This window comes from Bubalus bubalis, chromosome 9 (genome assembly GCF_019923935.1).
Source record: "Bubalus bubalis isolate 160015118507 breed Murrah chromosome 9, NDDB_SH_1, whole genome shotgun sequence".
In the NCBI taxonomy this organism is placed as follows: Eukaryota; Metazoa; Chordata; class Mammalia; order Artiodactyla; family Bovidae; genus Bubalus; species Bubalus bubalis.
The window spans coordinates 103,870,572-103,896,912 of record NC_059165.1 but is presented as its reverse complement, the minus strand read 5'-3'; the positions used below and the strand labels follow the sequence as shown (position 1 = coordinate 103,896,912).

The 26,341-nt window shown below is 57.0% G+C and overlaps 2 protein-coding genes across 5 annotated transcripts in view; one reads left to right on the top strand and one right to left on the bottom strand.

Moving 5' to 3' along the window:
* Positions 1 to 1,991: 1,991 nt before the first annotated feature.
* Positions 1,992 to 21,393, top strand: LOC102411611 (calcium homeostasis endoplasmic reticulum protein). Of its 4 annotated transcripts, none has more exons than XM_006057860.4 (17): positions 1,992 to 2,153; positions 2,461 to 2,634; positions 7,160 to 7,344; positions 8,410 to 8,547; positions 8,798 to 8,949; positions 10,589 to 10,700; positions 10,803 to 10,892; positions 12,100 to 12,352; positions 13,392 to 13,567; positions 15,223 to 15,658; positions 16,498 to 16,736; positions 17,593 to 17,726; positions 18,400 to 18,486; positions 18,835 to 18,978; positions 19,062 to 19,178; positions 19,668 to 19,762; positions 20,022 to 21,393. In XM_006057860.4, exons 1-17 carry the CDS (start codon positions 2,129 to 2,131, stop codon positions 20,213 to 20,215), a joined length of 2,751 nt encoding a protein of 916 aa, XP_006057922.1. In that variant the 5' UTR covers positions 1,992 to 2,128; the 3' UTR covers positions 20,216 to 21,393. The 4 variants fall into 4 exon arrangements, with proteins under 4 accessions (XP_006057922.1, XP_025149551.1, XP_025149552.1 ...); XM_025293766.3 differs by having other exon boundaries at positions 10,556 to 10,700; XM_025293767.3 differs by having other exon boundaries at positions 7,133 to 7,344.
* Positions 20,646 to 26,341, bottom strand: part of C9H19orf44 (chromosome 9 C19orf44 homolog) — a 23,065-nt gene continuing 17,369 nt past the window's right edge. Inside the window, exons 6-8 of the mRNA XM_025293768.3 lie at positions 25,865 to 25,960; positions 24,022 to 24,258; positions 20,646 to 21,934 (exon numbers count right to left, since the gene is read on the bottom strand). Coding sequence (XP_025149553.2) covers positions 21,741 to 21,934; positions 24,022 to 24,258; positions 25,865 to 25,960 — 527 coding nt within the window. The 3' untranslated portion in view covers positions 20,646 to 21,740. The remainder of the gene's footprint in view (positions 21,935 to 24,021; positions 24,259 to 25,864; positions 25,961 to 26,341) is intronic.

Sequence of the window (26,341 nt, the reverse complement as noted above, 5' to 3'; positions counted from 1 at the left end):
CAAGGTGCAGCCAACCAAAGAAAAAAGGATACAATTTGTTTGGTTCAGAGATCCTGTTAAGAATCTGGTAAGTGCCCAGTATTTTCATCTCACGAAAATACACATGTGCAACAGGGCCATCTCTGTGGTCCAACTGTGGTGATCACAGGTTAAATTTCTTGGCTGCTCTGGGTCTTCATTGCCGCGCACAGGCTTTCTCTAGTAGCAGTGCACACGCTTCTCACTGTGGTGGCTGCTCTTGTGGAGCAAGGCCCCAGTGCTCGTGGACTCAGTGGTCATGGCACAGGGACGTAGCCGCCCCACGGCACGTAGGATCTTCCCAGATCAGGGGTTTAACCGGTGTCTGCTGCACTGCAAGGTGGACTCTTAACCACTGGACCACTGGAGAAACCCCAGGTTAAAGCTACTTGATACAGATCTTGACTGATACAGAGCAATCACACTATCCAGATTTCTGAGCATTATAAGAAACAGAACATCCCCTTGATAGTCCCTCTGCCTGGAGTGTTCACATAGCTGGTTTCGGAGTGGGGATCTCAATCAAACCTTACCTCCCAAGGGCCTTCTCAGATAACCTTATCAGCGTAGACACTGCCCTTCTCCCTTCTCATAGTCTTCACACCCTTTGGTTTTGCTCAATAACACATTTGAGGTGATATATTTGTTACTGATTTATGGGGTCTGCCTATCTTAGCAGTGGGCTCATGAGAGCAGAGATTAGGTTGGACTTGTTCACTGTTTCATTAACAAGTTATATCCAACCTGCCTTTCTGTGAGCCAAGGATGGTCTTTACAGGTGAACATTTGCAATCAACTGAGGACAGCAAAGACTGACTTGGATCTTCAAAAACAGCACTGCATTCTTCTCATTAGACCTATATTTTAAAAACTGTACTCAATTGTTATATTTTAAATTCCACCAACAAGTACTCTGGGCGTTTTTATCTTTGGTTATATAAGCACCTACATAAAAGCCTCGTTTTTGGCTCTTGGCCATCAGAGCCTATAAAATACTTGCTATCTGGCCCTTTATAGAAAGCTTGCCGGCTTCTGGTCTAAGGCAATATTTCGCGTACAGGAGACAAACCATAAGCGTCAGATGGGAGAAATTACGAAACAACAAAAAAGAAACTTATCTAAACACACAGACATCCATTTCCACAAAATAAAATACCTTATAGCCAACCAAGTATTAATGTGAACAAAGCTATCTCAGCGTCAGATTACCGGGCAAGTCCACAGTTTACATGTCTCTAATACATACTGCAGCTTGTTACCTTTCTCCACAATTGGCATACATTAACATCATCGTTTTGGAAGCACTGTAACTGCATCTTTCAGGATGGCGCCGTGGCCTCTGGACGCGCGGTGTAGAGGGCCCAGCACCCGCAGGTCTTGGGCGCTCGTTCGATCACCGCTGCTTAAACGACTGCACAAAAGCCACGGGAGCCCCAGAGGGGCGCACTCGGAGGCTAGCGGAGGTGGGGGTTTCCCTCGCCTTAAAATCTTATCAAACCGCTGGATCGAGAAGAAGAAACCGAATTGAAGATCTCTTGAACCTCAATAAGCCAGTTCCATCCCTGCGAAGCCCGTAGCTTCCCGGTTCGGCTTCTACCTCCGGGCGGGCCCGGGGAGATGTGACAGGCGCCGCGTCCAGGAGCCTCCCGGACGTACCTCACCTCGTATTTTCCTCGCCGTGGCCCCGCGAGGAGAAAAGAGGCCCTGACATGGGCAGGAATTCCCCAGGTTCCCTATTCCCGCAGAGAACTCAGCCAGTCAAGCCTTAGGACTGCAACGCGGACAAGCACGCCCGCGGCTAACGGTCGTCCGCGCCGTTCCAGCCGCTGCCCGGCGTCGCGCATCATGAGCCCACTCTGGACATGCGCGGAAAAGCCATCGCACGTGCGCATCGCTAGCCCCTCCCGCGCGCTCAGCCACGCGCGGCTTCTCCCCGCCCACCCCGAGCCCTCACTTCCGGGGTTTCCTGGCGACGGCCGTAAGTGGCGGGCGGAAGCAGCGCGCGAGGCCAGCCGTAAAAGGCTCCCTCGCGCCACTTCCGGCCGGCTTCCGCAGACGGCCCTGGTGGGCGATCGTGAGGCGCCGGAGGACGTTCCCCGCGGCCGGAGCCATGGAGATGCCGCTGCCGCCAGACGGTGAGGCCTAGCCCAGACTCGGGGCCCGTTGATCTCTCCCCGGGACCCCCAGCTGACCCGCCCCGCCTCCTAGGGTCCCCGGGCCTAGGAAGGGGCGGGGCTCGGCCTCCCGGGTTTGCCCGCGGCCTCTCCCGCGGGTCCTCGCATTCCCGGCGCGCTTCTGGCCCCTATCGGGACCCGTACAAGGGCGGCCTCTCCGGGGCCCACCCCTAGGGACCCGACCGGCGGACGCGGGCTGGGAAACCAGGGCCCCCGGATTTGGGCGGTCCTCGCTGATGCCCCGTGTGGCCTTTTCTCCGTCCTCCAGACCAGGAGCTCCGAAATGTCATCGACAAGCTGGCCCAGTTCGTGGCTCGGAACGGGCCCGAGTTTGAAAAGATGACGATGGAGAAGCAGAAGGACAACCCGAAATTCTCTTTTCTGTTCGGAGGCGAGTTCTACAGTTACTACAAGTGCAAGTTGGCGCTGGAGCAGCAGCAGCGTGAGTCCTCTCCAGCTCTCGGGCCCCCTCCTCTAGCCCTTCCTTTCTCCGATTCCATCTCGGGCTCTACCACTAAACGCCTTATTTGGGGTCGCATGGTATTTCTTTGTGAAAATGGATTAGTTCGGCGTGTATGATCTTTTCCGCTGTTTCTGGAGTCCTGCAGCCTCAGGGCTGCAGTCCGAGTGTTACGGAGAACGAGGTTATTGATCTTCCTTCTGGGCTCGGAATCAAGGATTCCTGTTGTTTTGCAAACTTGATGACTGATGTCACCGAGTAGAGTGCTTCAGTGTTTTACAGAGAGGAAGTGATAGAAGCCAGGCTGAGTGGGACCCTCCGGATGAATACCGTCCAGCCCTCTTTGCGGGCTCTCTGGGGCGTCCAGCAGGGTTTTTGTGCATTTCTGGTGGTTGCAATCCAGATCAAAATGAATTGTCCTGTGGACTTTACTACTTGGCAGCTGTTTATGTTCACTGGTTTGTGCTTCAGAAACCCGGCCTTACCCTTAAAGAGTTTAAGATGGAGTTTGTTATCACCACTAGCCTATGAATAACAAATATAGACACCAAATAGATAGTCCCTGAGCTCACGTCTGTCTTGTTCAATAGCAAATCACTAGCTTCTAGATACCGTTGTGTTGCAGATTGCCAAGCAGTTGGACATTGAAAGGTGAATGCTCCCTGGACTACAAACTCCTCGAGGTCAACCAGACCTTGTTTGGGACATTATTGTGCCTAACAGGCAGCATGTAATAGATGTTCTTATGGCAAAAGTACAGTGGCTTGGACAGGCACAGTGTGTTTTGAGAGCCGAGAGAGAAACCAAAGCGTAAGAGATCCAGCATGGCACCTAGACATGTGTAGACAGAAGAGTTTGCTCTGGAGTGGGAAAGTTTCCAAGGGGAAAGTTTGGGTTTTCTTCCTTTGTTCAGGGGTTCTTCTGGTACCTGTTCAGGTTTTTCGTTTGTTTTAATATTTATTTAGTTGTGGTTCATGGGCTCCAGAGCTCAGGGGCTCGGCAGTTGTGTTGTGAGAACTTAAGTTGCCTGTGGCATATAGGATATTAATTCTTGACTGAGGATCGAACCCACATCCTCTGCATTGGGAGGTTGATTTTTAACCACTGGACCACCAAGGAAGTCTTGCCTATTTAGGTTAGAGATGTGATTAGGGGAGATCTGTTGCCTGAAATTGTAGGCAAAATGTACTCACTTACCTGTGTGTTTCTGGAGCAAACCATTCCTTAGCCTCAGCCCATCAGGTTTGAAACCCCTGATACAGGCAGTAGGGAACCACTAGAGAGGCTGAAACAGGAAGAGGTGGGTTGGGTTTGCGTGGCCTATGTGGCGGACAGGCTGGAGGGAGCATGAATGGAGACCAGGACCAGTGAGGCCGGCAGCTGGTGATGAGGTCTGGATTAAGTCAGTGAGTAGAGTAGAGAAAGTGGGCCTGGGGACAGCTAGGGTTAAGGGGTAGAATACATGAACTGAAATGCCAGTTGGATATTTATGTGGGTGATGTAACTGGGCAAGGGAGGACTGTGTTTTGGTTTGAGTGACCATGAGGTGAGAGATGCTTCTCCTTCAAGGGGAGCCCACTCCCACTCTGGAAGGTCAGCAGTAGGAGGTGGCTTGGGACTTGGTGCCATAATGTGGGGAGCTTGGAATGCTTCTAGCAGGTGAAGATCAGGGCTCAGGGAATCCTTTCTGCAGGTAACAGTATCTCCGTTGCCATTAAAGTCTGTGACAGAGTTAACCAAGTAGGAATTGAGGAGACAAGAGTGTTCAGACAGAAGATGGAACCTTAGGAGGGGTTGAGGAGTAGTGGGAACCAGAAGCTCAGGGTTCCCAAACCCCAGAGAACGAGTGATTCTTGGAGTGGCCAGAAGTGCAGAGCAGGGAGGGCTGGCTTGCAAAGGACTTAGAAATTCTGGAAGCTCTAGGGAAGCTCTGGAAGGGTTTTGGTACTGTGTTCTGGAGCAGGGCTAGCCATTATGTAGCCAGCCTGGTGGTTTGAGAAGACTGAGTTCCGGGACCGCTCAGGAATTATACCCTACAGACTCCTACACCCTACACAGCAAACTGGTTTTGTTTTTTTTCTCCAATCTGTTGCAGAAAGTACAGTTTTGCAAAGTACAATGAAAATGTAAACTTCTATGAGAGTTCCCTAGTGGCCTAGTGGTTAGGACCTCAGTGCTTTCAATGCCAGGGGCCAGGTTCAGTCCCTGGACAGGGGGCTAAGATCCCGCAAGTTGCACGGCACAGCCCCCAAAAAATGTAAACCATGAAACATCAAATTTCTGTGAAAGCGCCCAAACACTCCCCTGCTATTTCTGTGCTTGTCTCGGTGTCACCTGGGGCTGGCCCCTTGGACCCCCCTTGGGTCAGCAGCACTACGGCCATGGGGTAGAGAAGAGGAAAGGGGGCAGGACTGGGTGCAGGGACACCTAGGGTGACGAGTCAAGCCAGAGTCGTGGCAGCGATGGCCGTGCAGAGTGCTGTGTGATCTAGAAGGGTGACTTGACTACGTGGGGCAGCTGGTTAGTGTGGGGTGCAAAGGAGAGAGAGGTGCACGAACTTCGCTTCTGGCTTGGGTAAGTGGGCGTGGCTGTGCCAGCCATGGATCAGGAGTGGGGCTTTGGAAGGGGTGGGGCACAGGGCAAGAGAAAACCATACCTGTTTGGGGCATCTGCAGAAAACAGTGGCTGTTTGGTCTAAGACCTAAAGCCTGAGGAATCCAGGGTGCCACAGGTAGATTTAGGGGTTATAGAGCAGTGGTCCCCAAACTTTATGGCATCAGGGACCAGATTCATAGAAGACAGTGTTTCTACAGACGATGGTGGGGGCGGGGGGGGGGGGGGGGGACGGGTTTGGGATGACGCAAGTGCCTTATACTTGTGCACTTTATTTCTAGTATTATTACATTGTGATAGATAATGAAATAATTACACAACTCACCATAATTAGATCATCAGGCATTAGATTATTCTCATAAGGAGCTCGAGACCTGGATCCCTCACATGCGTGGTTCTCAGTAGGGTTCATGATCCTGTGAGAATCTGATGCTGCCACTGATCTAACTGGAGGCGGAGCACAGGCGATAATGGGAACGATCGGGAGCAGCTGTAAATACAGATGCAGCTTCGCTTGCTCACTGCTCACCTGCTGCCGTGCGGCCGGGTTCCTCACAGGCCAAGGGTTGGAGGCTCCCTGTCGTAGAGTGCAGACTGTAACCACAGCCACAGCGATACATCACGTTCCCCTAGAGGCTTGCTCAGAGAAGAGCGTTTAGTTCACAGTCCAGGCCTCCAGCATGTACGAGTCGGACAGAGGAAGGGGACGGCCACGCCAGCCACATGCGACAAGGAGCTGAAACGGCGCCATCTGGCTGAGTGGGGATGGCTGCGGTGGCTTTGAGGGTGGGGTGGGCCGGCAGAGCCCAGGCCTCTGTGGGTTGAGATAAAGGGGAGAAGAACTGAAGATGAACTTTGGCTGTAAAATTGTTGGATGGGGAGGCACAGGCTGAAGGGGGAGTTTGTAAAGACTGAAGACTCCACCATGACTAGATGCTAATGGGAGGAGCCAGTAAAGACAGAAAATGAAAGACAGCAAGGCGACACGTGCTGAAGCAGCGAGGGGCGCGATCCAGACTGCACGTCGGGGTGGTCCCATGGGCTGCCCTTGGGTGCAAGGGCCGGAAGGCCCAACTCAGACCTAGACGCCCTGTGGCAGGCCCTGGGCAGCACGCTCCACCTCATTGTTCTTTCTTTGGCTGGGACCCCTGAGGGTAGGACTCAGAAGGGCTCCAGCAGAGTATGGTCCTCTTCAGACCAGATGAGGCCCAGAGGCAGAGAGGGCAGCCATCTGTCTGGGGACCCTTCCCCAAGTCCTCCCTTCCTGTCTTATCTGGCAAGGTTCGGGGCCTGCACTTGCCCATCCTGTCTCCTGCCAGCAGGATGGGGCAGCCCACGCTGCCTCAATCGACTGACCCCTGAATACAGGAGAGCAGAGTCTGTGGAAGGGCAGGCGAGGGGCCCAGTGTCCAGAGGCCACCGTGTGTGTTGGGTAACTGCCGCGCTCCTTCCACAGGGCCACGGTTGTTTGGCCTTGCTGGTTGGCCCTCCAGAGGCTCGGTAGCTTTGTTACCTGGGAAGGGAAGAGTAGACTGGGGGACAGCAGGCAAGGGTGCTCGGGGTCAAGAGAGCCCCTTGGGGAGGGACTGTTTGTTCAGGCCCAGGCGAGGGTGGAAGCGGGTGGCTTTGGGCTTCTGGGCTAATGGACCGAGGGCAAGGCCAGATGGTGTTAGCTGGAGAGTGGAGACCATCCCAAAGGTCTCCGAGGAGAGGGCAACTGGAAAGGGCCCAGGGCCAGGCCCTATGAAACAGGGTGAACATAGCTGGGACAGGTCACAGGGGTCCTCTGCTGGGGGGTGAGTATACGGAGGGGAGCTGCCCAAGTAGCCACCAAGGGGATACCTGGACCCCCGCCGCCTCCTCACAGGGGCTGCCTCTCCTCCTCTCCGTCCAGTCATCTGCAAGCAGCAGGCCCCGGAGCTGGAACCGGCTGCGACCATGCCTCCCCTGCCCCAGCCCCCGCTGGCCCCTGCGGCACCCGTCGCGCCAGCCCAGGGCACCCCGTCCATGGACGAGCTCATCCAGCAGAGCCAGTGGAACCTGCAGCAGCAGGAGCAGCACCTACTGGCCCTCAGACAGGTACGGGCCCGCTCCTCCCACCCCACCCCTCCTCCCGAGGGGCACCCGGCACGCACCTCTGTGTCTCGGGTTTGGCGTCTGCACTGGCGCTGAGGACGGGGCTGTCCCGTTGCCCAGGGCTTGGTGCGAGACAGTCGTCGCTCCTCCCGCGCCGCCACCGCCTTTGTTGTGTTTAGCTCCACCCCTCACGCCAGAACCTAAGATTGTGTCTCCTCCCAGTGAGCTCATTGCATAGGCTTTGACACACATGCCCCCATCACGCTGCAGCAGATGTGACAAGTGAGCCTGCACGTCGGAAATGGTGTGACAGAGAACGCCAGGTGGCCTCTGGTGCCGTTCGCACTGTTCTTGCCAGTTAGGAGGAGGCTCTTGTGAGGTGGACCCTTTTGTCCCAGTCCATCACAGACTGGTGGTACTTTGGCCAGATACAGTAGGATCAACTGCTGGAAACCCAAGGTGGATAAGGACACTTGAAACACCAGCCCCAATTTTATTACTGGAGTTGAGACGCAAATTGATGTATTGGAAACAAAACACTCCAGAATGTTCACTCTCAGTTTGCACATGGAACTCTTCACAAACCGAGCAGTCCAGCCTCAGCCAGCCCTGGGCTGACTGCTTGTCCCCCTGCAACACTGGGTCTCAGCCATACCTCAGTCTGCCAATCTAATGGGCAGAAGTCTGGCATCGCGTGTTAATTTTGGACTCCTGGTTGCCAGCACGATGGCTCTGCGTTTATTTGACTGGTGTCTGTTTATGTGCATCCTCCCCACGCCTTGTTCACACCGCCACTCATTTGTCTTTATTTTTTTGGTGAGTTCACGTGCAGAGGTTCCTTGTTCCTCTGGGCCTTAACCTTTCCATCTGTCACCTCTGGGGGGGCATGTCTCCCCCTGTGTCTTGCCTGGCTCCCCCCGCTGCCTACTCTTGTACTGCGGCGTGACTCTCCGATGCGTGTCTCAGGCTTCTGGTGTGAATGCTGGGGGCGGGCACGGACGGGCCAGCCTGGGTGTGCCTGGGCCGGGGTCCCTCCTCACGCAGTCTTGGCGTCCCCTGGCCTTCCAGGAGCAGGTAACAGCAGCTGTGGCCCACGCACTGGAGCAACAGATGCAGAAGCTCCTGGAGGAGACGCAGCTGGACATGAACGAGTTTGACAACCTGCTGCAGCCCATCATCGATACCTGCACCAAGGACGCCATCTCGGTGAGGGGGGCGGGGGCGGGGGCGCACTCCAGAGTCTGGTGCTCCTGACGAGGTGGGGCCGCCCACAGCCTGTCTGGGCCGGGGCTACTCTCGGGGCACCCCGTTTCTCCCTCCACTTTCTGCCTGAGCACTTTCGTGGGCTCTCCCGCCAAGAGAGAGAGAGAGAAGGTGGGTGGGCACCCCAGGCGTCCGCACACCCTCAGGCCTGGGGACGCCGGCCCCACGTCACCCGCTGTCCTGGCTGTTGCAGGCCGGGAAGAACTGGATGTTCAGCAATGCCAAGTCCCCACCGCACTGCGAGCTGATGGCGGGCCACCTCCGCAACCGCATCACGGCCGACGGGGCGCACTTCGAGCTGCGGCTGCACCTCATCTACTTGATCAACGACGTGCTGCACCACTGGTGAGCGCCCGCCGGCCCCGCCGGCCTCCACTCCTCCGCCCCCTCCCGGCCGCTGCTCTGCCCGCAGGAGCCCGGCCTGTCTTGGGATCCCTCTTCCTGAGGGTTGGTCTGAGCCACAAGCCCCCACGGGGAGGACAGCCACCCCCTCTCCCCTCACATACACCCCTCAGCCCCTACCCTGGACCCCGCGCCCCCCCAAGGCCACCGTCCCCTTGCGCCTTGCTTTCAGGGCAACTTCTGCGTGTTTTCCAGTGTCCGTTGGCTGCCTTGTTCATACCTGCCACTCATTTTCCTTTCTTCACTGATCTACACACACTCCATTGCCCTGAATGCACTCTGCTTCAGGAGTCTTCCAATAGGGCCTCCTGGCTAATCCTGTGTCCCAGCCCAGAGACTTGCCTCCCCTCTCCACCCAACCGTCCTAAGGCCAGGCCAGTATGTACTAAGGCCAGGCCAGTATGTACTTGCTCATGGCCTTTCTGGTGTCTTACAACAAAGGTTAAGTCGCGAAACCAATCCCTGGGCCAAAGACAGGTGGAAGCTCACAGGGCTAGTGAGGCTAGCCTGTCGCTGTGAAGACTGGCTGCCACATTTGACCTTGAACTTGACCGGCTGAAGGGACAGCTCCCATGAGGGCAGCAGGCTCAGACCTGGCTTTTGCCCATTTCCGCCCGCATGCAACTGGCCCGCCACTCCCTGTTTCCTGGGCCACGTGGGCAGTTCCGCTTCCACTTCGCACTCCATGCCTCACCTTCCCTTATTTCTCTGCCGCTGGGAAACTAGCAGCTGCTCGGAACCTTGTGTGCCCTTCTGCTCCACCAGCCGCTCCATGGACTCAGGGCAGCTCGGCAGAGACAGCCCTGTTTCTGGCACTTCTGCAGCCATGCCCTTCCTGAGCCCCGCTGTCAGGAAGCCCAGTGCCACCGGCCCTGTCCTCCTGCCTGGACTGCCCTCCCCCAGCCTCAGGCCTTTGCTGCTGTCTCTGAGCTCCCTGGGGTGGGCTCGCCTCTGGGAGGGGCTCCAGCTGCCCCGCTTCTTTCCCAGGCTCTGACACCTCATCGTACAGCCTGGGGAGTCCCCATACTCACTCACGCTCAGAGTATACCCGCGGCTGCACCCTGCCCCCGCTGAAAGGTCACCTCATTCTGCGGACCTGATTGCTAGGCCCCCTGACAGCCCATGTGCTCCCTCGTGGAAGGCGGGATCCCAGCCCAGATTGCCTTGCACAGAGAGGGTAGCTCTGCTGAGCGAGGCTTCAGGGACTAGGCCCCACGCCCACAGCAGCACCAGCCCAGCCCTTGTGGGCAGCAGGGGCTCTCACCAGCCCATGTCTGGCAGTCCTCAGGCCACTCTGGGAGGGAAGGGTCATGGTGCTGAGGAGGGGACCGGGGGGGGGGGGGGGGGGGGGGACAGGCCGTGCTCTGAGAGCCCCAGGGCTGTGTTCTTTCCCACTGCTGTCTGTCCCTCGGGCCCAGGTGCCAGCACGGCTCTCGTTGGGGGCCCAGCCCTTGTCCTGGCCGGGTTGGGGGCCCGTTTCCCAAGAAGGCAGAGGGGGCTGTGGCCGGAGCCGTAATGGTAACGGGCGCGTGGCTGGGTCCCGCCCCAGGGCCCTGACGCGCGGAAGGTCTCTCCCTCACAGCCAGCGCAAGCAGGCCCGGGAGCTGCTGGCCGCCCTGCAGAAGGTCGTGGTGCCCATCTACTGTACCAGCTTCCTGGCCGTGGAGGAGGACAAGCAGCAGAAGATCGCCCGGGTACGTGGGACAGCCGGGCGGGGCGGGGCGGGGACGGAGACAGGGACTGGGGGCGTGTGCGCTCGTCTCCCCCTGACAAGCCTCTCCCTTCTCCATGTCCAGCTCCTACAGCTCTGGGAGAAGAACGGTTACTTCGACGACTCCATCATCCAGCAGTTACAGAGCCCTGCCCTGGGGCTCGGCCAGTACCAGGTGGGCGCTGCTCCCTGAGGTTTGGGGGCTGGGTGGTGCCCTCGGGGTCCTGGTAGCATCTTCCAAACCCAACTCCCAGGGGTGCCCTAGTGTGGTGGTGAGCAGCAGGAGGCGGGGTCTGAGGAGCAGCACTGGGGCCCACCCCCTCCACAACGGCCAGTGAGCTGCCCCTAAGGGAGCCCGCCAGGGTGTCTCCTGGCTTGCCATGACCAGCTACCTGATGTGGACCCTGCTCTCGGGGTTGTCTTTGGTCCGTCTGCCCTGGTCCTCCAGGCATGATAGGAACGTGCGGAAAACCTTAAGTAGGCTGCCATGGTCATTGTGTTGGGCGCAGGGTCCCCTGTGTGCTTCTCAGAGGGGGCATCTGCTCAGAGGACAGGGCTGCAGGGCAGGGAGAGGAGGGCCAGATCTCCTTGGCTCCCTCTGCCGTGGCTCTGGCATTGCCACCCCAGCGACAGCTGTCTGGATAAAAGACAGCTCACACCCCTGATTGTCAGGCCATGAGGTGTCGTCTTCCTGCACATCAAGAAGTGTCAGAAGCTTGAGCGTCAGAAGCCACATGCTGACTGTCGCCCCTGTGATGCTCCTGACCGCCGCCCTCCCTACAGGGGAGAAGCTTTCGTGCTCAGAGAGGCAAATGACGAAAGTGCATCTCAGACTTAAAAAATTCTACCCACTTTTTTTTGTTGCTAAATGAGAACGGGCTCACATCACCACACCACAGTGACATTCCCTGCTTTTCTCTTCTTGAGTTGGTGGCAGTAGCTCATGGTTACTGAGCCGCCCTGGTGCTGTTCACTGTGTTACTTCCTAGTCCCCAGAGGTAGGTTCTGTTATCGTCCCATTTTGCAGATGAAGAAATTGAGGCCCCAGGGAGGTGGTGACTTGTTCAAAGCCATATGGCCTGTGAGCCCGTCCTAGGGTGTGTGTCAGCCCAGGGCACGGCCGTCCTTGTGTATTCCCTTTGTGAGGGAATTCTAAGCTACCGCGGCGCTGATCTTTACCACATCTGGCTAGATTGAGATGCTCTGTGGTTGTCAAGCCCAAGTTGACTATTTTGCGTGACAGTCCCTCACCAGCCTTGGACCCCTGGACCTTGCTGCCCACAGCATCGCCCCAACCTTCTGGGTGCTGTCCCGTGCTGCTCCAGAGGGTCCCAGACCTTGAGTCCCACATGCTGAGCGCTGGCTTCCATGTTCTCCCCCAGGCGACCCTCATCACTGAATACTCCTCAGTGGTCCAGCCAGTGCAGCTGGCCTTCCAGCAGCAAATCCAGACCCTCAAGACCCAGCATGAGGAGTTTGTCAACAGCCTGACCCAGCAGCAGCAGCAACAGCAGCAGCAGCAGCAGCAGATCCAGATGCCGCAAATGGAAGCTGACGTCAAGGCCACACCGCCGCCGCCTGCCCCGCCCCCAGCCCCCACACCCGCCCCGGCCATCCCGCCAACCACCCAGCCTGGTACGTGGCTTCCTCAGCACCCACCCCCCAGAGGCAGCCTCCAGAAAGCAGTCTTCTCCCCTCAGGAAGGGCTCGGGTTCTGTAGTCTCAGGCCCAATCCTAGGATCAGATTCTAATCTACTTAAGCACCAGGCAGGTGATTTCACGGGTAAATGCAACCCAGCCCTTACACCTGAGACAGTTGCATACAAACCATCCCAGAGAATGGAGAGGAAGGCTCTCCAAGTCATTTTCTAGGCCAGGATAACTTACACAAGATGCACGTGAGCAGGGAAAGAAATTTTTTTAAAAGATGTCAAGTACCTAAGAGAGCCGATGGAGTAGGAATTATTAAAGTCTAGGAAGATCTGGGTCTATTGCGATAGTAATATAGAAAAATGTTAATCCACTGTCATTTCTGAGCAGAGATGAAACAATAGTAAATAAAATCTCAGCAAGTGAAGTCTAGCCAAGGATTTAAAAGGTACATCATGATCAAATAGGGTATGTTTTAGGAATATGTAAGGGTGGTTTAATACTAGGAAATCTGAGACGTCCCTGATGGTCCAGTGACTAAGACTCTGTGCTCCCGATGCGGAGGCTCGGGTTCCACCCCTGGTCAGGGAACTAGATCCCACATGCTGCGACTAAAACCCGGCACAGCTAACTAAATTCAAAATCTTTTTTTTTTTTTTTTTGTAAATACTAGAAAATCTAACAATAACAATTGGGAAGAAATGATTTTTCAGCTAGATACAGTAAGTGTATTTAATAAAATGAGGATAAAAATTTTTGAGTAAGCTAAACTCCATATGGTATAGCAGTCAATAAGTAGGATACTTACTGTCAAGCTTTCAAAGAAGAGAGGTGTATATCTCGAGCAAGTCTTCTATCTGTGCTGCCTTCCCCGAGGCAGTGGCAGTTTTCCGTGGGGTCAAAAATGAAGGGTTTATTGGGCAGTAAAGCCCAGCCTGGCTAGGCCCTGGGTGCTTGCTGAAGATCATTTCTGGTGGTGCTTCCTGCCGCCCCCTTCTCTGACTGCTCTTTTGTCTGGTTCTAGATGACAGCAAGCCTCCCATCCAGATGCCCGGGTCTTCCGAGTACGACACCTCAGGAGGGGTTCAGGACCCTGCCGCCAGCGGCCCCCGTGGCCCTGGGCCCCATGACCAGATCCCACCTAACAAGCCCCCCTGGTTCGACCAGCCTCACCCCGTTGCTCCTTGGGGCCAACAGCAGGTATCTCTTAGAACTTGCTGCTGGGGTAGGTGGATGGCAGGCAGGTGGGTGCTGGCCCCTGTGTGGGTTCATGGGCCTTTAACTGATTCTGCAGCAGGGCACGGGGTGCCGGGGGCGGCCAGAGGGTGGTCATCTTCCCAAGGTGTGGGGACAGAGCTGGGGAGGAAAGCTGGGCCTTTGCATCCTCCCTGGGCGCTTGGGTTGCCTGGGCTTCTCACACAGGCCGCGTTCACGTGAATGCTCAGAAGGTTCACCGTGTCGAGTATAGTGCGGTGTTGTGCTTCCTTCCCTTTTTAACTGGTTCAGCCAGCAGTGTCAACATCTCATCACCTTAGAAAGAACCTGGTGCTTAGAAAGGGAAGGAAGTGAAGAGTGTTCGGCCGGCAGCGTTTTCTGGGGCTGGGACGCTGGTCCGTCCCTCCCCAGGTTCCTTGGAGTCAGACTCATAGGCCAGGGCGGGTGCACCTCATCAGGCAGAGCATGACTGGCAGGCAGCCCACAGTTTGCTGTCCAGGCCTGGGCCTGGTCAGAGCGTCCAGGTCCAGCTCTGGGCGTCCACCTGCCTGTGGGCCGGCCGTGCTGGGTGTGGCCCTCCCTGGTGATCCTGTTTGGACGGGGGTGTGTAAGGGAGATGGCTCTGGGCGGACGAGTAAGGGATCGTGGCTGTGATTTGCCCCCCTTTCCCCAGCCTACCCTCAGCTTCACAAAGGATTGGGTGTCCGCGCAAAGCGGCCCCATCTGTGGGCGCCTGCGGTGACAGCCAGGTCATGGGCACCCTCTCACGTGGGGGCGCTTCTGCCCATTCGGTTGATGCGGAAACAGACATGCCTCAGGTCTTCTGGCTCAGTCTTTCTGGGGACCAGCAGGTTAGGCTCACAACAGTGGGGCTCCCTCACTGAAGGCTAGCAGTGTGCCTCCCATCCATGGTAGGACACCACGGCCTGGCCTGCCCATGTGGCGTCTTACGCATTTTGAAATAGTTGTTATATTGAAAATCTGGCTTTGGGGCTTCTCTCGAAAGACCTGAGGGTGTGGTGGCCTGGGCCAGCCTCCCAGCCCTGCTCCTGGAGGTGGCCCTTTGGGCAGCCTCACGCTGGTCCTGAGTCTGGGTTGCAGTCCCGGCTCATTGAGTGTTGAGAGCAGCAGCCGGGCAGGCTCTGGAACTTGTCTTCAACTCACGGTAAGACCGTTCCTGGTGGCATAGCAGACACTGAGACAGGATGAGAGAACCGCGTTGGGGAGAGACGCGACAGAAGGGGGAACAGGCAGGCAGGGGTGTGGTCAGCGGCCCCGTGGCTCAGCCTGCACACCCGGGGAGCACTGGGGAAGCACCCCTGCCCTGTGCTGCTGAGGGGCTCATGGACGGGCGTTCATCCCACGGCTCCTGTCAGGCGTGAGGTTGGGGTGCTCCCCGGCCCCGATGTGGGCGCGGCAGTTGAGATTCTGGGCCCGGAGTGCAGGCAGGCACCTCACATCCTCCGCCCGGGTCAGAGTGACGTGAAGGCGGCCGTGCCCGGCTGGACTGTAGGCCTGCAGCTCAGGTGCTGGGCTCACAGCCGTCCCCCTGCAGCCGGACACCAGTGTCTGCAGGTGGCTGCCGCGCACCCTGTGTGCCCGGCACGGGCCGGGACTCACCTCTGCTCTTTGCCTTGCAGCCTCCTGAGCAGCCCCCCTACCCACACCACCAGGGCGGGCCGCCCCACTGCCCACCCTGGAACAACAGCCACGAGGGCATGTGGGGCGAGCAGCGCGGGGACCCCGGCTGGAACGGCCAGCGCGACGCCCCCTGGAACAGCCAACCTGACCCCAACTGGAACAGCCAGTTCGAGGGCCCCTGGAACAGCCAGCACGAGCAGCCGCCCTGGGGCGGGGGCCAGCGCGAGCCGCCCTTCCGCATGCAGCGGCCGCCGCACTTCCGCGGGCCCTTCCCGCCCCACCAGCAGCACCCGCAGTTCAACCAGCCACCGCACCCCCACAACTTCAACCGCTTCCCGCCCCGCTTCATGCAGGACGACTTCCCCCCACGACACCCCTTCGAGCGGCCGCCCTACCCTCACCGCTTTGACTACCCTCAAGGGGACTTTCAAGCGGGTGAGTGTGAGATCAGCCTTGGGGGGCAGGGTCCGTCCTGGGGCCAGTGAACACATCCTCACCTGTCCCGAGATCCCTGAGGCCAGCTCACTCACCAGCCTGCCATGTGACCTGGCACGCCCTGAGCCAGGGTGGCAGGCGGAGGGGTCGTAGGGTGACAGGGAAGCCCAGCCCAGGCCTGGACAGGGGGCAGGTGAGCGCACACTGGCAGCCTTGTTGTGGGCACCTCCCACACGTGGGCTGGCTGATTCTGTGTTTTCTAAAAAAATTTCATTTCTACTCTGCTTCTGCCTGGATTTTCGCATCCATTCTTGACTATAAATTGAGCTGGGAAACCAGTAGGTTTATTGCTTACGTGAAGTGTTCTAGGGCTGCTGTAACAGGGCCATGGGCTGGGTGCCTCCCACAGCAAGGATTTCTCCACAGTTAGTTCTGGAGGCTGGAGGTCTGAGATCAGGGTGTCAGCTGGCTTGGTGCCTCCTGAGGCCCCCTGGGGGCCTGTGGATGGCCGACCTCTCCCCGCGTCTCCTCTGTGTGTTAGTCTTCTCGTCTTATAGAGATACCAGTCAGTATTGGATCAGGGCCCACTCACAGGACCTCAGTTCCTCAGGACTAGGAGTGAATTTGCAGGGGAATTTGCACAGTCAAGCTCATAACATGGCTCTCTGAAGGTTATGTGATTTCCCTGTGGTTCCTTCTTTCACCCCGGAGGTCTGTTAGGTGCAGCTGTGCGTGCAGGACAGGCCACTGCCAGCCCCAGCTATTCCTCGGGGCTGTGAACGAAGCACTGCCCAGCTCTTGACTTGCCAGCAGGCCTGAGTGCAGTTTCTGTTCTGCAGAAATGGGACCCCCTCACCACCACCCCGGCCACCGCATGCCTCACCCTGGAATCAACGAGCACCCACCTTGGGGTGGGCCCCAGCACCCTGACTTCGGCCCTCCGCCCCACGGCTTCAACGGGCAGCCCCCGCACATGCGGCGACAGGGCCCTCCGCACATCAACCATGACGACCCCAGCCTGGTCCCCAACGTGCCCTACTTCGACCTCCCTGCTGGGCTCATGGCCCCCCTCGTGAAGGTAACATTGCAGAGCTGAGCGCCAGGCCTCGCCACGCATGCTTGTCCTCCAGGTGGGACAGTCATGGGTAGGATCCATTCTCCACTTGGCTACAAGACGTTGTTTCCCAGGCCCCTGTCCCCCCCATTTCCTGCACCCCAGTAAACTTGACCAGCTTGTCATTAAGGGTGTGCCTCAGTTAACAACCCTATCTCGCACGCTCACACGTGGCCGTGAGCAAGGCCCGTGTCCCTCTGCTCCTCTGAGTGTCTGTCCTGGGCTGCAGGTTTGGTACTGCTCGAGAAGGCTGGGCGTGAAGGGGGGTCCTCTTGGTCCTGGCCTTGGAAGCCCCTTGTCCAGGGACTGAGGACAGGGGTTTCTCAGAAAAGGGGTGGTCAACCAATCAAGCAAGGCAGGAGAGGGGGTCAGAAGGGAGCCAGGGCCAGGGCTCAGGGCACTCTGGTCATTGCCCCTCCCTGGAAGTTGAGACAGGTTACACGGGGGCAGTGTGGAGAGCTAAAGGTCGAGGTACCAGCGGGGCTGCCCTTGGGGTAGGGGCTGGAGCAGAGAAGGGGGCACAGAGCGGGGCCCCAGAGGTGGGCATCTGGGCACAGCTCAGTGGTCGGCAAGTGAGGGCATCTGGGGTCCACGGAGTGTCTGGATAAATAAGGTCTTTGCATTTTTGGTAGAGAGAGAATTCTGTAGCTACTGAGTCATTGGTGTGGCTAAAGCCGTACAAGAGGATGGGGTTTCCCAAGAAGGGCCGCCTGAGGCACTCTGATGCCCAGGACAGCTGTCTGTTGCCCCGCGGTTCCCCGGATGGGATGGGCCTGGGGCGCTGAGGCAGGGAGTGGTGACAGCGTGTTCTCTGTTGCAGCTGGAAGACCACGAGTACAAGCCTTTGGATCCTAAAGACATCCGCCTCCCACCCCCCATGCCACCCAGTGAGAGGCTGCTGGCGGCCGTGGAGGCCTTTTACAGCCCTCCCTCCCATGACAGGCCCAGGAACAGGTATGGCACTCCCGGAGACCCGCCGGGGGGCCGGCAGCAGGAGGGGAGGCTGCTGTCCCCTCCCGGCCTGTCCTCCCGGGTCTTTCTTCACCAGAAACTCACAGCAGGCACACCTTCTGCCCCGGGGTGGCGTGAGGAGCCTGACTAGGAGGGCCCACTTCTCCCCCAGCTCGCGTGTCACACGTGCAGTGCCCTCGATAGAAAGCTTTTATCACGTCAGACAAGCGCTTATCTCGGGGCGGGTGTGTTTCAGAGATGGCCAGCTGCCACCCAGCAGGCTTTGTCATAGTCGTCCCTCAGGAGCCTCTCCCCTGGTGATCTCACTTCAGCGGTTACCCTGCCATGTGGCAGGGCACAGGCCTACCTGCCTACATCAGAGTGCCTCAGCCCCTGTTATGGTAACCTGCAGACCCTGCTCAGCTGTTCAGAGAAACCCCAGCCTGGAAAGGCGAGGAAGCCACGCAGGGCTGGGGGCGCATCCCGGGGCTGGCCCGCCCTTCAGCCTGGCTCCTCCTCCAAGGGGCAGCCTGTTGAGGCAAGCCCCCAAGGGCTTTCGTGCTGGGTCCTTGCTCAGGATCCCAAGCAAGAGAGGGACAGCCTGTCGGGCAGGAGAAGGTCCCTGAGGAGGGAGACTCTGGTCTCCCTTCAGCCCTGGGACACTTGTGTCTTACAGCGAAGGCTGGGAGCAGAACGGTCTCTACGAGTTCTTCCGAGCAAAGATGCGGGCCCGGCGGAGGAAAGGCCAGGAGAAGAGGAACAGGTGAGAGCCGCGTGCCCGCCGCGTCCCCCGTGGAGAGCGAGTCTCCACAGTCTCGTCCCAGGGCGGCCTGCAGGCAGCTCCACCACGGCCCACAGGCTCTCTGTGGTGTCACGCCTGAGGCGAGGGGCAGGGATGGGGTCAGTTCTGGTCTTTGCCTGGGTCTTGGGTGAAGCACCCTACGATAAGGGTACCGGGAGCCGCCACCCACACAGCCAAAGAAAGAGAGGACGCACAGGCTGGTGCGAACAGCGTGCGGGAAAGGGTGTGTCTGACCCCGCACTGGGCACCTCTGGGTCCTCTAGGGCCGGGCTGGGGGGTGTCTCCGGCTCACCAGGCCTCTCCCCGCAGTGGACCTTCAAGGTCTCGGAGCAGATCCAAAAGCCGAGGGCGCTCCTCCTCACGCTCCAACTCAAGGTCCTCCAAGTCGTCCGGCTCCTACTCGAGGTCACGGTCCCGCTCCTGCTCGCGCTCCTACTCCCGCTCTAGATCCAGGTGAGCAGGGCGCCGCTGCATGGGGTGCGAGGCCCGGGGCTCCTTGGTGGCCGTGCTGACTCTTCCCTCTCCCCGGCCCGCAGGAGCCGCAGCCGCTCCCGCTCCTCTCGCAGCCGCTCCCGCTCCCGCTCGCGCTCAAGGTCCAAGTCCTACTCCCCAGGAAGGAGGCACCGGTCACGGTCCAGGAGCCCCACCCCGCCGTAAGATTTCTGTCTTAACTGTCCAATGATCTCTGGTAGCGCTGGAACCCTCTGATGCTTTGCTGTGAATGTTGAAACGTGTCGTTAGAAGACCCGCTCTAGGCGGCCCGCGCCCAGGCGGCACCTGGGGGCCCCTGGGCGCTCGCTAGCGCAGCGACGGTGGCATCGCGTCTCACTCCTCGCTCTTACCTCTGCGGTCACGTTGTGAAGCCCAAGGCCAGGGCTGGGCTCTGTTTTCTAACCATTTGACGGGTTCGGTGTGGCCGGCCGTTGCCACCAAGTGTGGGGCAGGGACCGTCATCTTAGGGGACCCCCTTAACTGGCCGGCGAAGAGGATAAAGAAGGCGGCTAGAGACCCGAAACGTGTGTGTGTGTGTCCGTCTCACGCTGGCGACCCTTCATAGAAACCACACGCTGTAATATTCTAAGTTTTCATTCCAATAAATGTATCCACTCTTTTGTAAAAGACGTTACCTGTCTTAATTTTAGTTCTTCGGCTGGTCTGGGTTCTAATTCAGCACCTCCTATACCCGACTCAAGGCTTGGGGAAGAGAACAAAGGACATCAGATGCTGGTGAAAATGGGTAAGTTTCCGGGGAAGACAGAACAGCCCGCTCTGGGCACTCGGGGTTTGAGGGGGCTGAGGGAGTCAGAAGGTTCCCGCTTGGAAACAGAAACCTGCAGGGCTTCTGCCGGCGCTCTTTCTCACCGCGTTAGTTCCAAGTGTGTGCCCTGCATGTCGTGGACTCCCTGTAGGCATTTGCACTGAACTTCACATCAGGGTAAAGGCGCAACGCTTCAGGCTTCCCCTGGGTCGTAACCACTCATCTGTCTCTCTCTCAGGCTGGAGTGGATCCGGTGGCCTCGGCGTGAAAGAGCAAGGGATCCAGGACCCCATCAAGGGGGGGGACGTGCGGGACAAGTGGGACCAGTACAAGGGTGTGGGCGTGGCCCTGGACGACCCCTACGAGAACTACCGCAGGAACAAGAGCTACTCCTTCATCGCCCGCATGAAGGCCAGAGAGGAGTGCAAGTAGGCCGGCAGAGCCCCGCTGCCGGGCCCACTGCTGGTGGAGGATGGCAGGGCAGCCCGGCTCCCCTCGGCTCTGCCCGTGGGCGCGACATGAGGAGGAAGACGGGTGCGGGTCTCGTGACCAATGCCACACTGGATGGTGCCGAAGGCCCAGGCCCCACCCGCAAACCAGCTCTAACGCAGCAGCAGGCATCACGGGGGGTGCCACCCACGCGGCCACAAGCTTATTTCCCCGGACAGTGAAGCAAGAGACACAAGACCCCTGGATAAACCCTCCCACCGTCTGAAGGCATGGCCGCCTCACTCCCCCCTCAGCCTGAGCCTCTGAAACCAGGGGGCGTGTGTGCACGGGCCCTGCTCACGCACGCCAGGCCAGGCACTGCTACTGCTCACTCGTTAAAGATGGAAAAAGGCAGAACTTTTGATTTGCAGAGTTAAATGGGGTTTTCATTTTTATTCCAAGCAGTTTAGTTTTAGAAAAAAGAATACTGATCTAGGCTGATCCCCAGTGAGATAATTTGAAACCTATTTCCTCTGAGACATACCAGCCCTTAATTCAGTTACTTTAGCTGTTTAAGTTGAGGATTTTTTTTCTTTTTTTTTTTTTTTTGAACATTAGCCATTTGCTGTTACCTGCAGAAACAAAAAGTTCTGAGGAAACTCACCTGAGGCATCTTCAGGTCACGGAATGATGACGCCCTCGGAGAACTTGGACCCTTGGCGTCTCCACTTGCTTTTTTCACTGAGAGGAACCCCCACACCAGCACTCGTGTGAGACGGCCCATTCTCATCCAGAGTGTGGGGCGCGAGCCCTGGCCCTGCCTCCTGCTCGGCCACTTCTTTCGCGGGTCCCCGCCCACCCCCAAAGGGCGGGAAGGCCAGAGGGGGCCACCTCTGCCAGGAGCCGCCTGGGATCCGCCCTCCTTGGCATCCCTGGGCAGCTTGGTGCAGTGCTGTTTATTTGTACAGAAACATTTTTGGAAAATTCTTTTCAATAAGATGCAAAATCCTCTCCAACTTTTCAACCTGATAGGATAAACTGTTTGATTTTTGTTCTAGATTTCCTGTAGCTGTGAATTGTTCAAATGTGTCTGATTCAGGATAAACTATAAACATGTGTTGTTAACAATTTCTTGTGGATTTTACTGTTTTGCCTTCAAATAAAGACCTTTTTTTTAAAGACCTTTATCCCTGCGTTTAAATCAGAAGCGTACTCAGGCTGAGGAGGGCGGAGGTGCGTCCTGAGTGCACTGTCTGAATCGTGGAGTTGGGTCGGAGCTCTGCCTGGGTGTCTCACGGGGGTCCCGAGCATGGACGCGTGGCCCTGCTCCCTCGTTAGTCGAGGGGGCTCTTCACCCCCACCGTCTCCTGAGCCTGAGAAGCCAGCACCTGCCCCGGTGGAGCCACTCCACGTGGCATCCCCTGGCGTGCTGGCATCCCCATCCTGTGCGCGTGGTGACAGGCTCCACCTGGTTCCCCTTCGCTGGCCTGTGGTGTCCTCTCCCACGACAGGCACACCAACAAGACGGCTACTCAGCTGGAAACGATGAGCACCCCAACCACCGAACGCCCCCTGGGGTCTCGGGGGTGAGTGTCACGTCCGGCGTACGGGACCAGCTCCTCAGGTACTCGAGCCCATCCCTCCTGGCACTCCTAGCTCCTTCTTCACCTCCTGCAGGGCCTCCTCCATGGTCAGCAGGGCGGGCCTGTGTTGTCTGATGTACTGTGGGGCAGAGGACACAAGGAAGCATCACCACTGCTGCCTCCGTGCACTGAGGTCCTGGGTCCTGGGGATGGCACCTGTCTCCAGGGGCTAAGAGGAAGAGGGGTTGTGGTAAAGGGGACAGGGGCAGGGCTACCCGGCTGCCCAGAGGATACAGGCTGGGGAGAAGGGCTCGGGTGCCACCCTCAGGGTATGGGCCTGGAGCAGAGCAGGCCACCAGCCACTCAGGGGCTGTAGGCAGAAGCAATCAGATCACTTCAGCTTGCATTCAGCTAACACGTCCAACAGCGGAACAAGTTCAAGGACCCTTCAGGGGTGCCATCAGCCAAGTCCAGAATGTGGGAAAGTGGGACAGCCTGTTTTCTTCCAACCAATAAACTTTAAGGAAACGAGGTGGGGAAGGTGGGGTGGCCTGTAAGCAGCGGTTCTCAGAGTGGGCCCGTGGGAGGAACACCCACTCCCAGGCCCACCCTACCGCCAAGGCAAACCAGGTGGTCAGGCCTTCGGGGGTCTCATTGCTCAGGGCTGAGAACCTCTGCTATATATATAGGTTGCTAAGTCACTTCAGTCATGTCCGACTCTGTGTGACCCCATAGACGGCAGCCCACCAGGCTCCCCCGTCCCTGGGATTCTCCAGGCAAGAACACTGGAGTGGGTTGCCATTTCCTTCTCCAATGCATGAAAGTGAAAAGTGAAAGTGAAGTCGCTCAGTCATGTCCGACTCTTAGCTATGGACGTCCTATGGACGACCTATGGACGGCAGCCTAACAGGTTCCTCTGTCCATGGGATTTTCCAAGCAAGAGTACTGGAGTGGGGTGCCATTGCCTTCTCCGATATATATAGGTTAGGAGTCTAAAAAAGTACTGAGTAAACTTGATGTAGGACTCTGGATACACATGAAGAAAATAGGAATGAAACGTACACCTTTTATGAGATGAGTGAAAATTTGAACACTGGACACCTAATAATGGTAACTGAGAAAAGTCAGTTTGGTTTTGGTATTACAGTGGTATTGTGATTATTAAAGTCCTTATTCTTAAGAAATACATACTAAAATATATGTAGCTGAAATGCTAAAAATGAACAATTCATATAGTAGGATGCCATTTCTACAAAGAAACACCTGTCACATCACGTATAACACTACACCTGTTCTATATATTTTATACGTTGTATAGGATACATGACATGATATTGTACACATGCTGAACAGTTTATATATTACATAGGAGAAATCTAAAGGATATATATCAAGCTGGTAATATTTATCCCTGAAATTATGGAGAACTTTATAAGTAACAGATCTCCAACAGGATTTTTATAAAATAATGTCTTTTTGTCATCGGACAAGAAATGAATTTTGCAGGGGAAAAAGCGAGATGAGTGTGATATCCCCTGAGCGCCAGCCCTCAGGACTGGTGGCTCTCAGGAAGGGTCTGTGGAGGGGCAGGGCCCTCACCCAGGAGAAGGGCACCTTTGCTCTGACGTCACACGGCATCCCTGCCCCAGCCCTGCTCACAGCCAAGGAGAGAAAGGGGCTCCTTCGGCCAGGACCAAAGGGGGCTTAGGCCCCAGCATCCCCAGCGCCCCAGTTTGAGCCCCGGAAGCCCCCTGCCCCCTCCCCTCCATGGAAGTGGGAGCCCCAGAAGCCCCCTGCCCTCTCCCCCTATGGAAGTGGGAGCCCGGGAAGCCCCCTGCCCTCTCCCCCTATGGAAGTGGGAGCCCCAGAAGCCCCCTGCCCTCTCCCCCTATGGAAGTGGGAGCCCCAGAAGCCCCCTGCCCTCTCCCCCCCATGGAAGTGGGGGTAGCGCTGTGGTCACCTCTTTGGTTTGAGCCCTGGAAGCCCCCTGCCCTCTCCCCCTATGGAAGTGGGAGCCCCAGAAGCCCCCTGCCCTCTCCCCCCCATGGAAGTGGGGGCCCCAGAAGCCCCCTGCCCCCTCCTCTCCATGGAAGTGGGGGCAGCGCTGTGGTCACCTCTTTGGTTTGACCCTGGAAGCCCCCTGCCCTCTCCCCTCCATGGAAGTGGGGGCCCCAGAAGCCCCCTGCCCTCTCCCCACCATGGAAGTGGGGGCAGCGCTGTGGTCACCTCTTTGGTTTGATTCTGGAAGCCCCCTGCCCTCTCCCCTCCATGGAAGTGGGGGCAGCGCCGTGGTCACCTCTTTGGTTTCCTCCAGGGTGTGGTAGTGGAATGAGTCTCCGTCCAGGGAGCGCAGGAGGGACGCGTGCAGGTGCCGGCTGGCCTCGATGAACTGCTGCGTCAGGCTCAGCTGCTGCTTCAGCACATCATTGAGTGCGAACACGGCCGGGCTGTATGCAGTCAGGGCTGCCATCCCGGCTCCAGGTCAGTTGTCAGCCCCTGGGACCCCAGCCCCCAGCCCTCGCCGCACCCCCCGGCCAGCCCTGCACCCCCACCCCTCAGCTGTGGCAGGATGCTCTCCACAGGTACTGCCCCTCCGGAAGCGGCAGCCGCCTCGCCTCATTATGTGCCTTTCTGCTCAGCGGTAGATGAACTGCGCTCTCTGACTTGTGTGTGGGTCTCACACCATCGGCCCCGAGGCACCATTGGAAGCCTCAACCTCGGTGTCCAACACAAGGGAGGAAGGCCAGCGACGTGGCTCTCCAGACAGTGCAGCCTCATGGTGTGGGTCTAACTCTCCTGAATTGTACACTTCAAAATAAGGAAGAGGGGAAATTTAACACTTCGTATGTTTAAACATGTGGGGCTTCCTGGTGGCTCAGCAGTAAAGATCCACCTGAAATGCAGGAGACGGGTTCTATCCCTGGGTGGGGAAGATCCCCTGGAGGAGGGCATGGCAACCCACTCCAGTATTCTCGCCAGGAGAATCCCATGGACAGAGGAGCCTGGTGGGCTGCAGTTCATGGGGTTGCAGAGTCAGACACGAGTGAAGCAACCGAGCAGGCACGCATGCATGTTTAAACATGTAATTAAAATAATTTAAAATGCAATTAAGATAAAATTTTTAGGGACTTCCCTAATGGTCCAGTGGTTAGGGCTCTGAGTTTCCACTGCAGAGGGCACGGGTTTGATCCCTGGTGAGGAAACTAAGATCCCACATGCCACATGGCATGGCCAAAAAAATTTTTTAAATATTTATATATAATTTTAACAAAATAAAAGTACAATTAAAAATAACTGCGATGGTTAAAAATGATCATTACTAAAATAAAAAAGATCATTACTAAGACTATACTCATGGAAAAGTCACTGAGGTCAATTTTATGTTTAAAAAAAGGATGAGGGTGTTTTTTTTTTAAGATATAAACATTTTACTTATAACCAGTACATTTTAACATCTTCATCTTCTAAAAATGGTAAGAAAATTGAAGCGGTAAGAAAAAGAACAGGTTCCAGACGCCCCCTGGCTTCTGTCGTGTGAGCCATCAGTGGCCCCATGGGGACCTTGCACAGACTGGGTTTCCTACAGTGACCATCACCTCTTCACTGGCACCTTCCTCTCACCCCAGGCTTGGCGGGGCCTTCCCAAGGCCCCGTGACCCCTCCACACTCAGCAAGAAGGCAAGGGCCGTGTCCACGGGACTGGCCACTCAGCACTGGCTGAGCGCCTGCTGGAGGAAAGCAGCTATGAAATCTGGAGAGACGGTCTCAGAGGGAACACACAAAGATGGCCCCGTCAGGGCAGGAGGCTTGCAGTATGTACCTGCCAACCTTCCTGTTTTCTCCAACATGGGTGTCCTATTGCAAGACAGACAAGGTTCTGGGACACCCAGTCTGTCATCTGGGAGCCCAGAAATTGTGGCAGTTACCTGTGGCTGTGACCGTCCCACCAACAGATTCTCCAAACCCAGCACCTAGGAGTGGCCCTACGCCTCCAAGGGTGGACGTGAAACTGCAGGTAAAATGTGTCCGCTTCACCTAAAGGGACCCACAAGGTGGGCTGGGCTGTTACCTTCTATGGCGTCTGCACTGATGACATGGCTGGCGATGGGTGCTGGGTCCACATAGGCACCTCCCAGGGCTGGTCCGATGGCCGCCACGCCGGCCGCTGCTCCAGACACACAGGGGGAGAGGGGAGTGGGCAGAGTCCAGAGCAATGAGTTTCTCATCAACAGGTAAGATGCTGAAATAGGCTATGTGAGTCTGTCTTTTTCTCTTTCTGAATGTGATGGCCACTCTCCTTGCTTTTTTTAATCTTTCCACTTCGTAAAGTTTCCCCAAACCTGCCTCCATCTTTCTGGTAGGTTCTCCTTGTTCAATACACAGGTCAGGTGAGCTGGCTGAAGCAGTCACTCAGCTCAGGGCAGCTGCCCTTCCCTGGATGGGCCCTCCTCTGACAGCCATTTGTGAGCTTCAGATGTTCCCTGGACTCTTAACAGGCTGATTTATTTAGGCTGCCTTTTTCCTCCCTCCTTTCAATGTCAGGCCT

Excerpts from the sequence above, each read along its gene's own strand:
- LOC102411611 (XM_025293765.3), top strand. The coding sequence starts at position 2,129 with ATGGAGATGCCGCTGCCGCCAGACG. Across the intron at positions 8,548-8,797 it reads GCACCAAGGACGCCATCTCG|GCCGGGAAGAACTGGATGTT; the intron begins GTGAGGGGGGCG and ends TGGCTGTTGCAG. Across the intron at positions 13,568-15,222 it reads CTCCTTGGGGCCAACAGCAG|CCTCCTGAGCAGCCCCCCTA; the intron begins GTATCTCTTAGA and ends TTTGCCTTGCAG.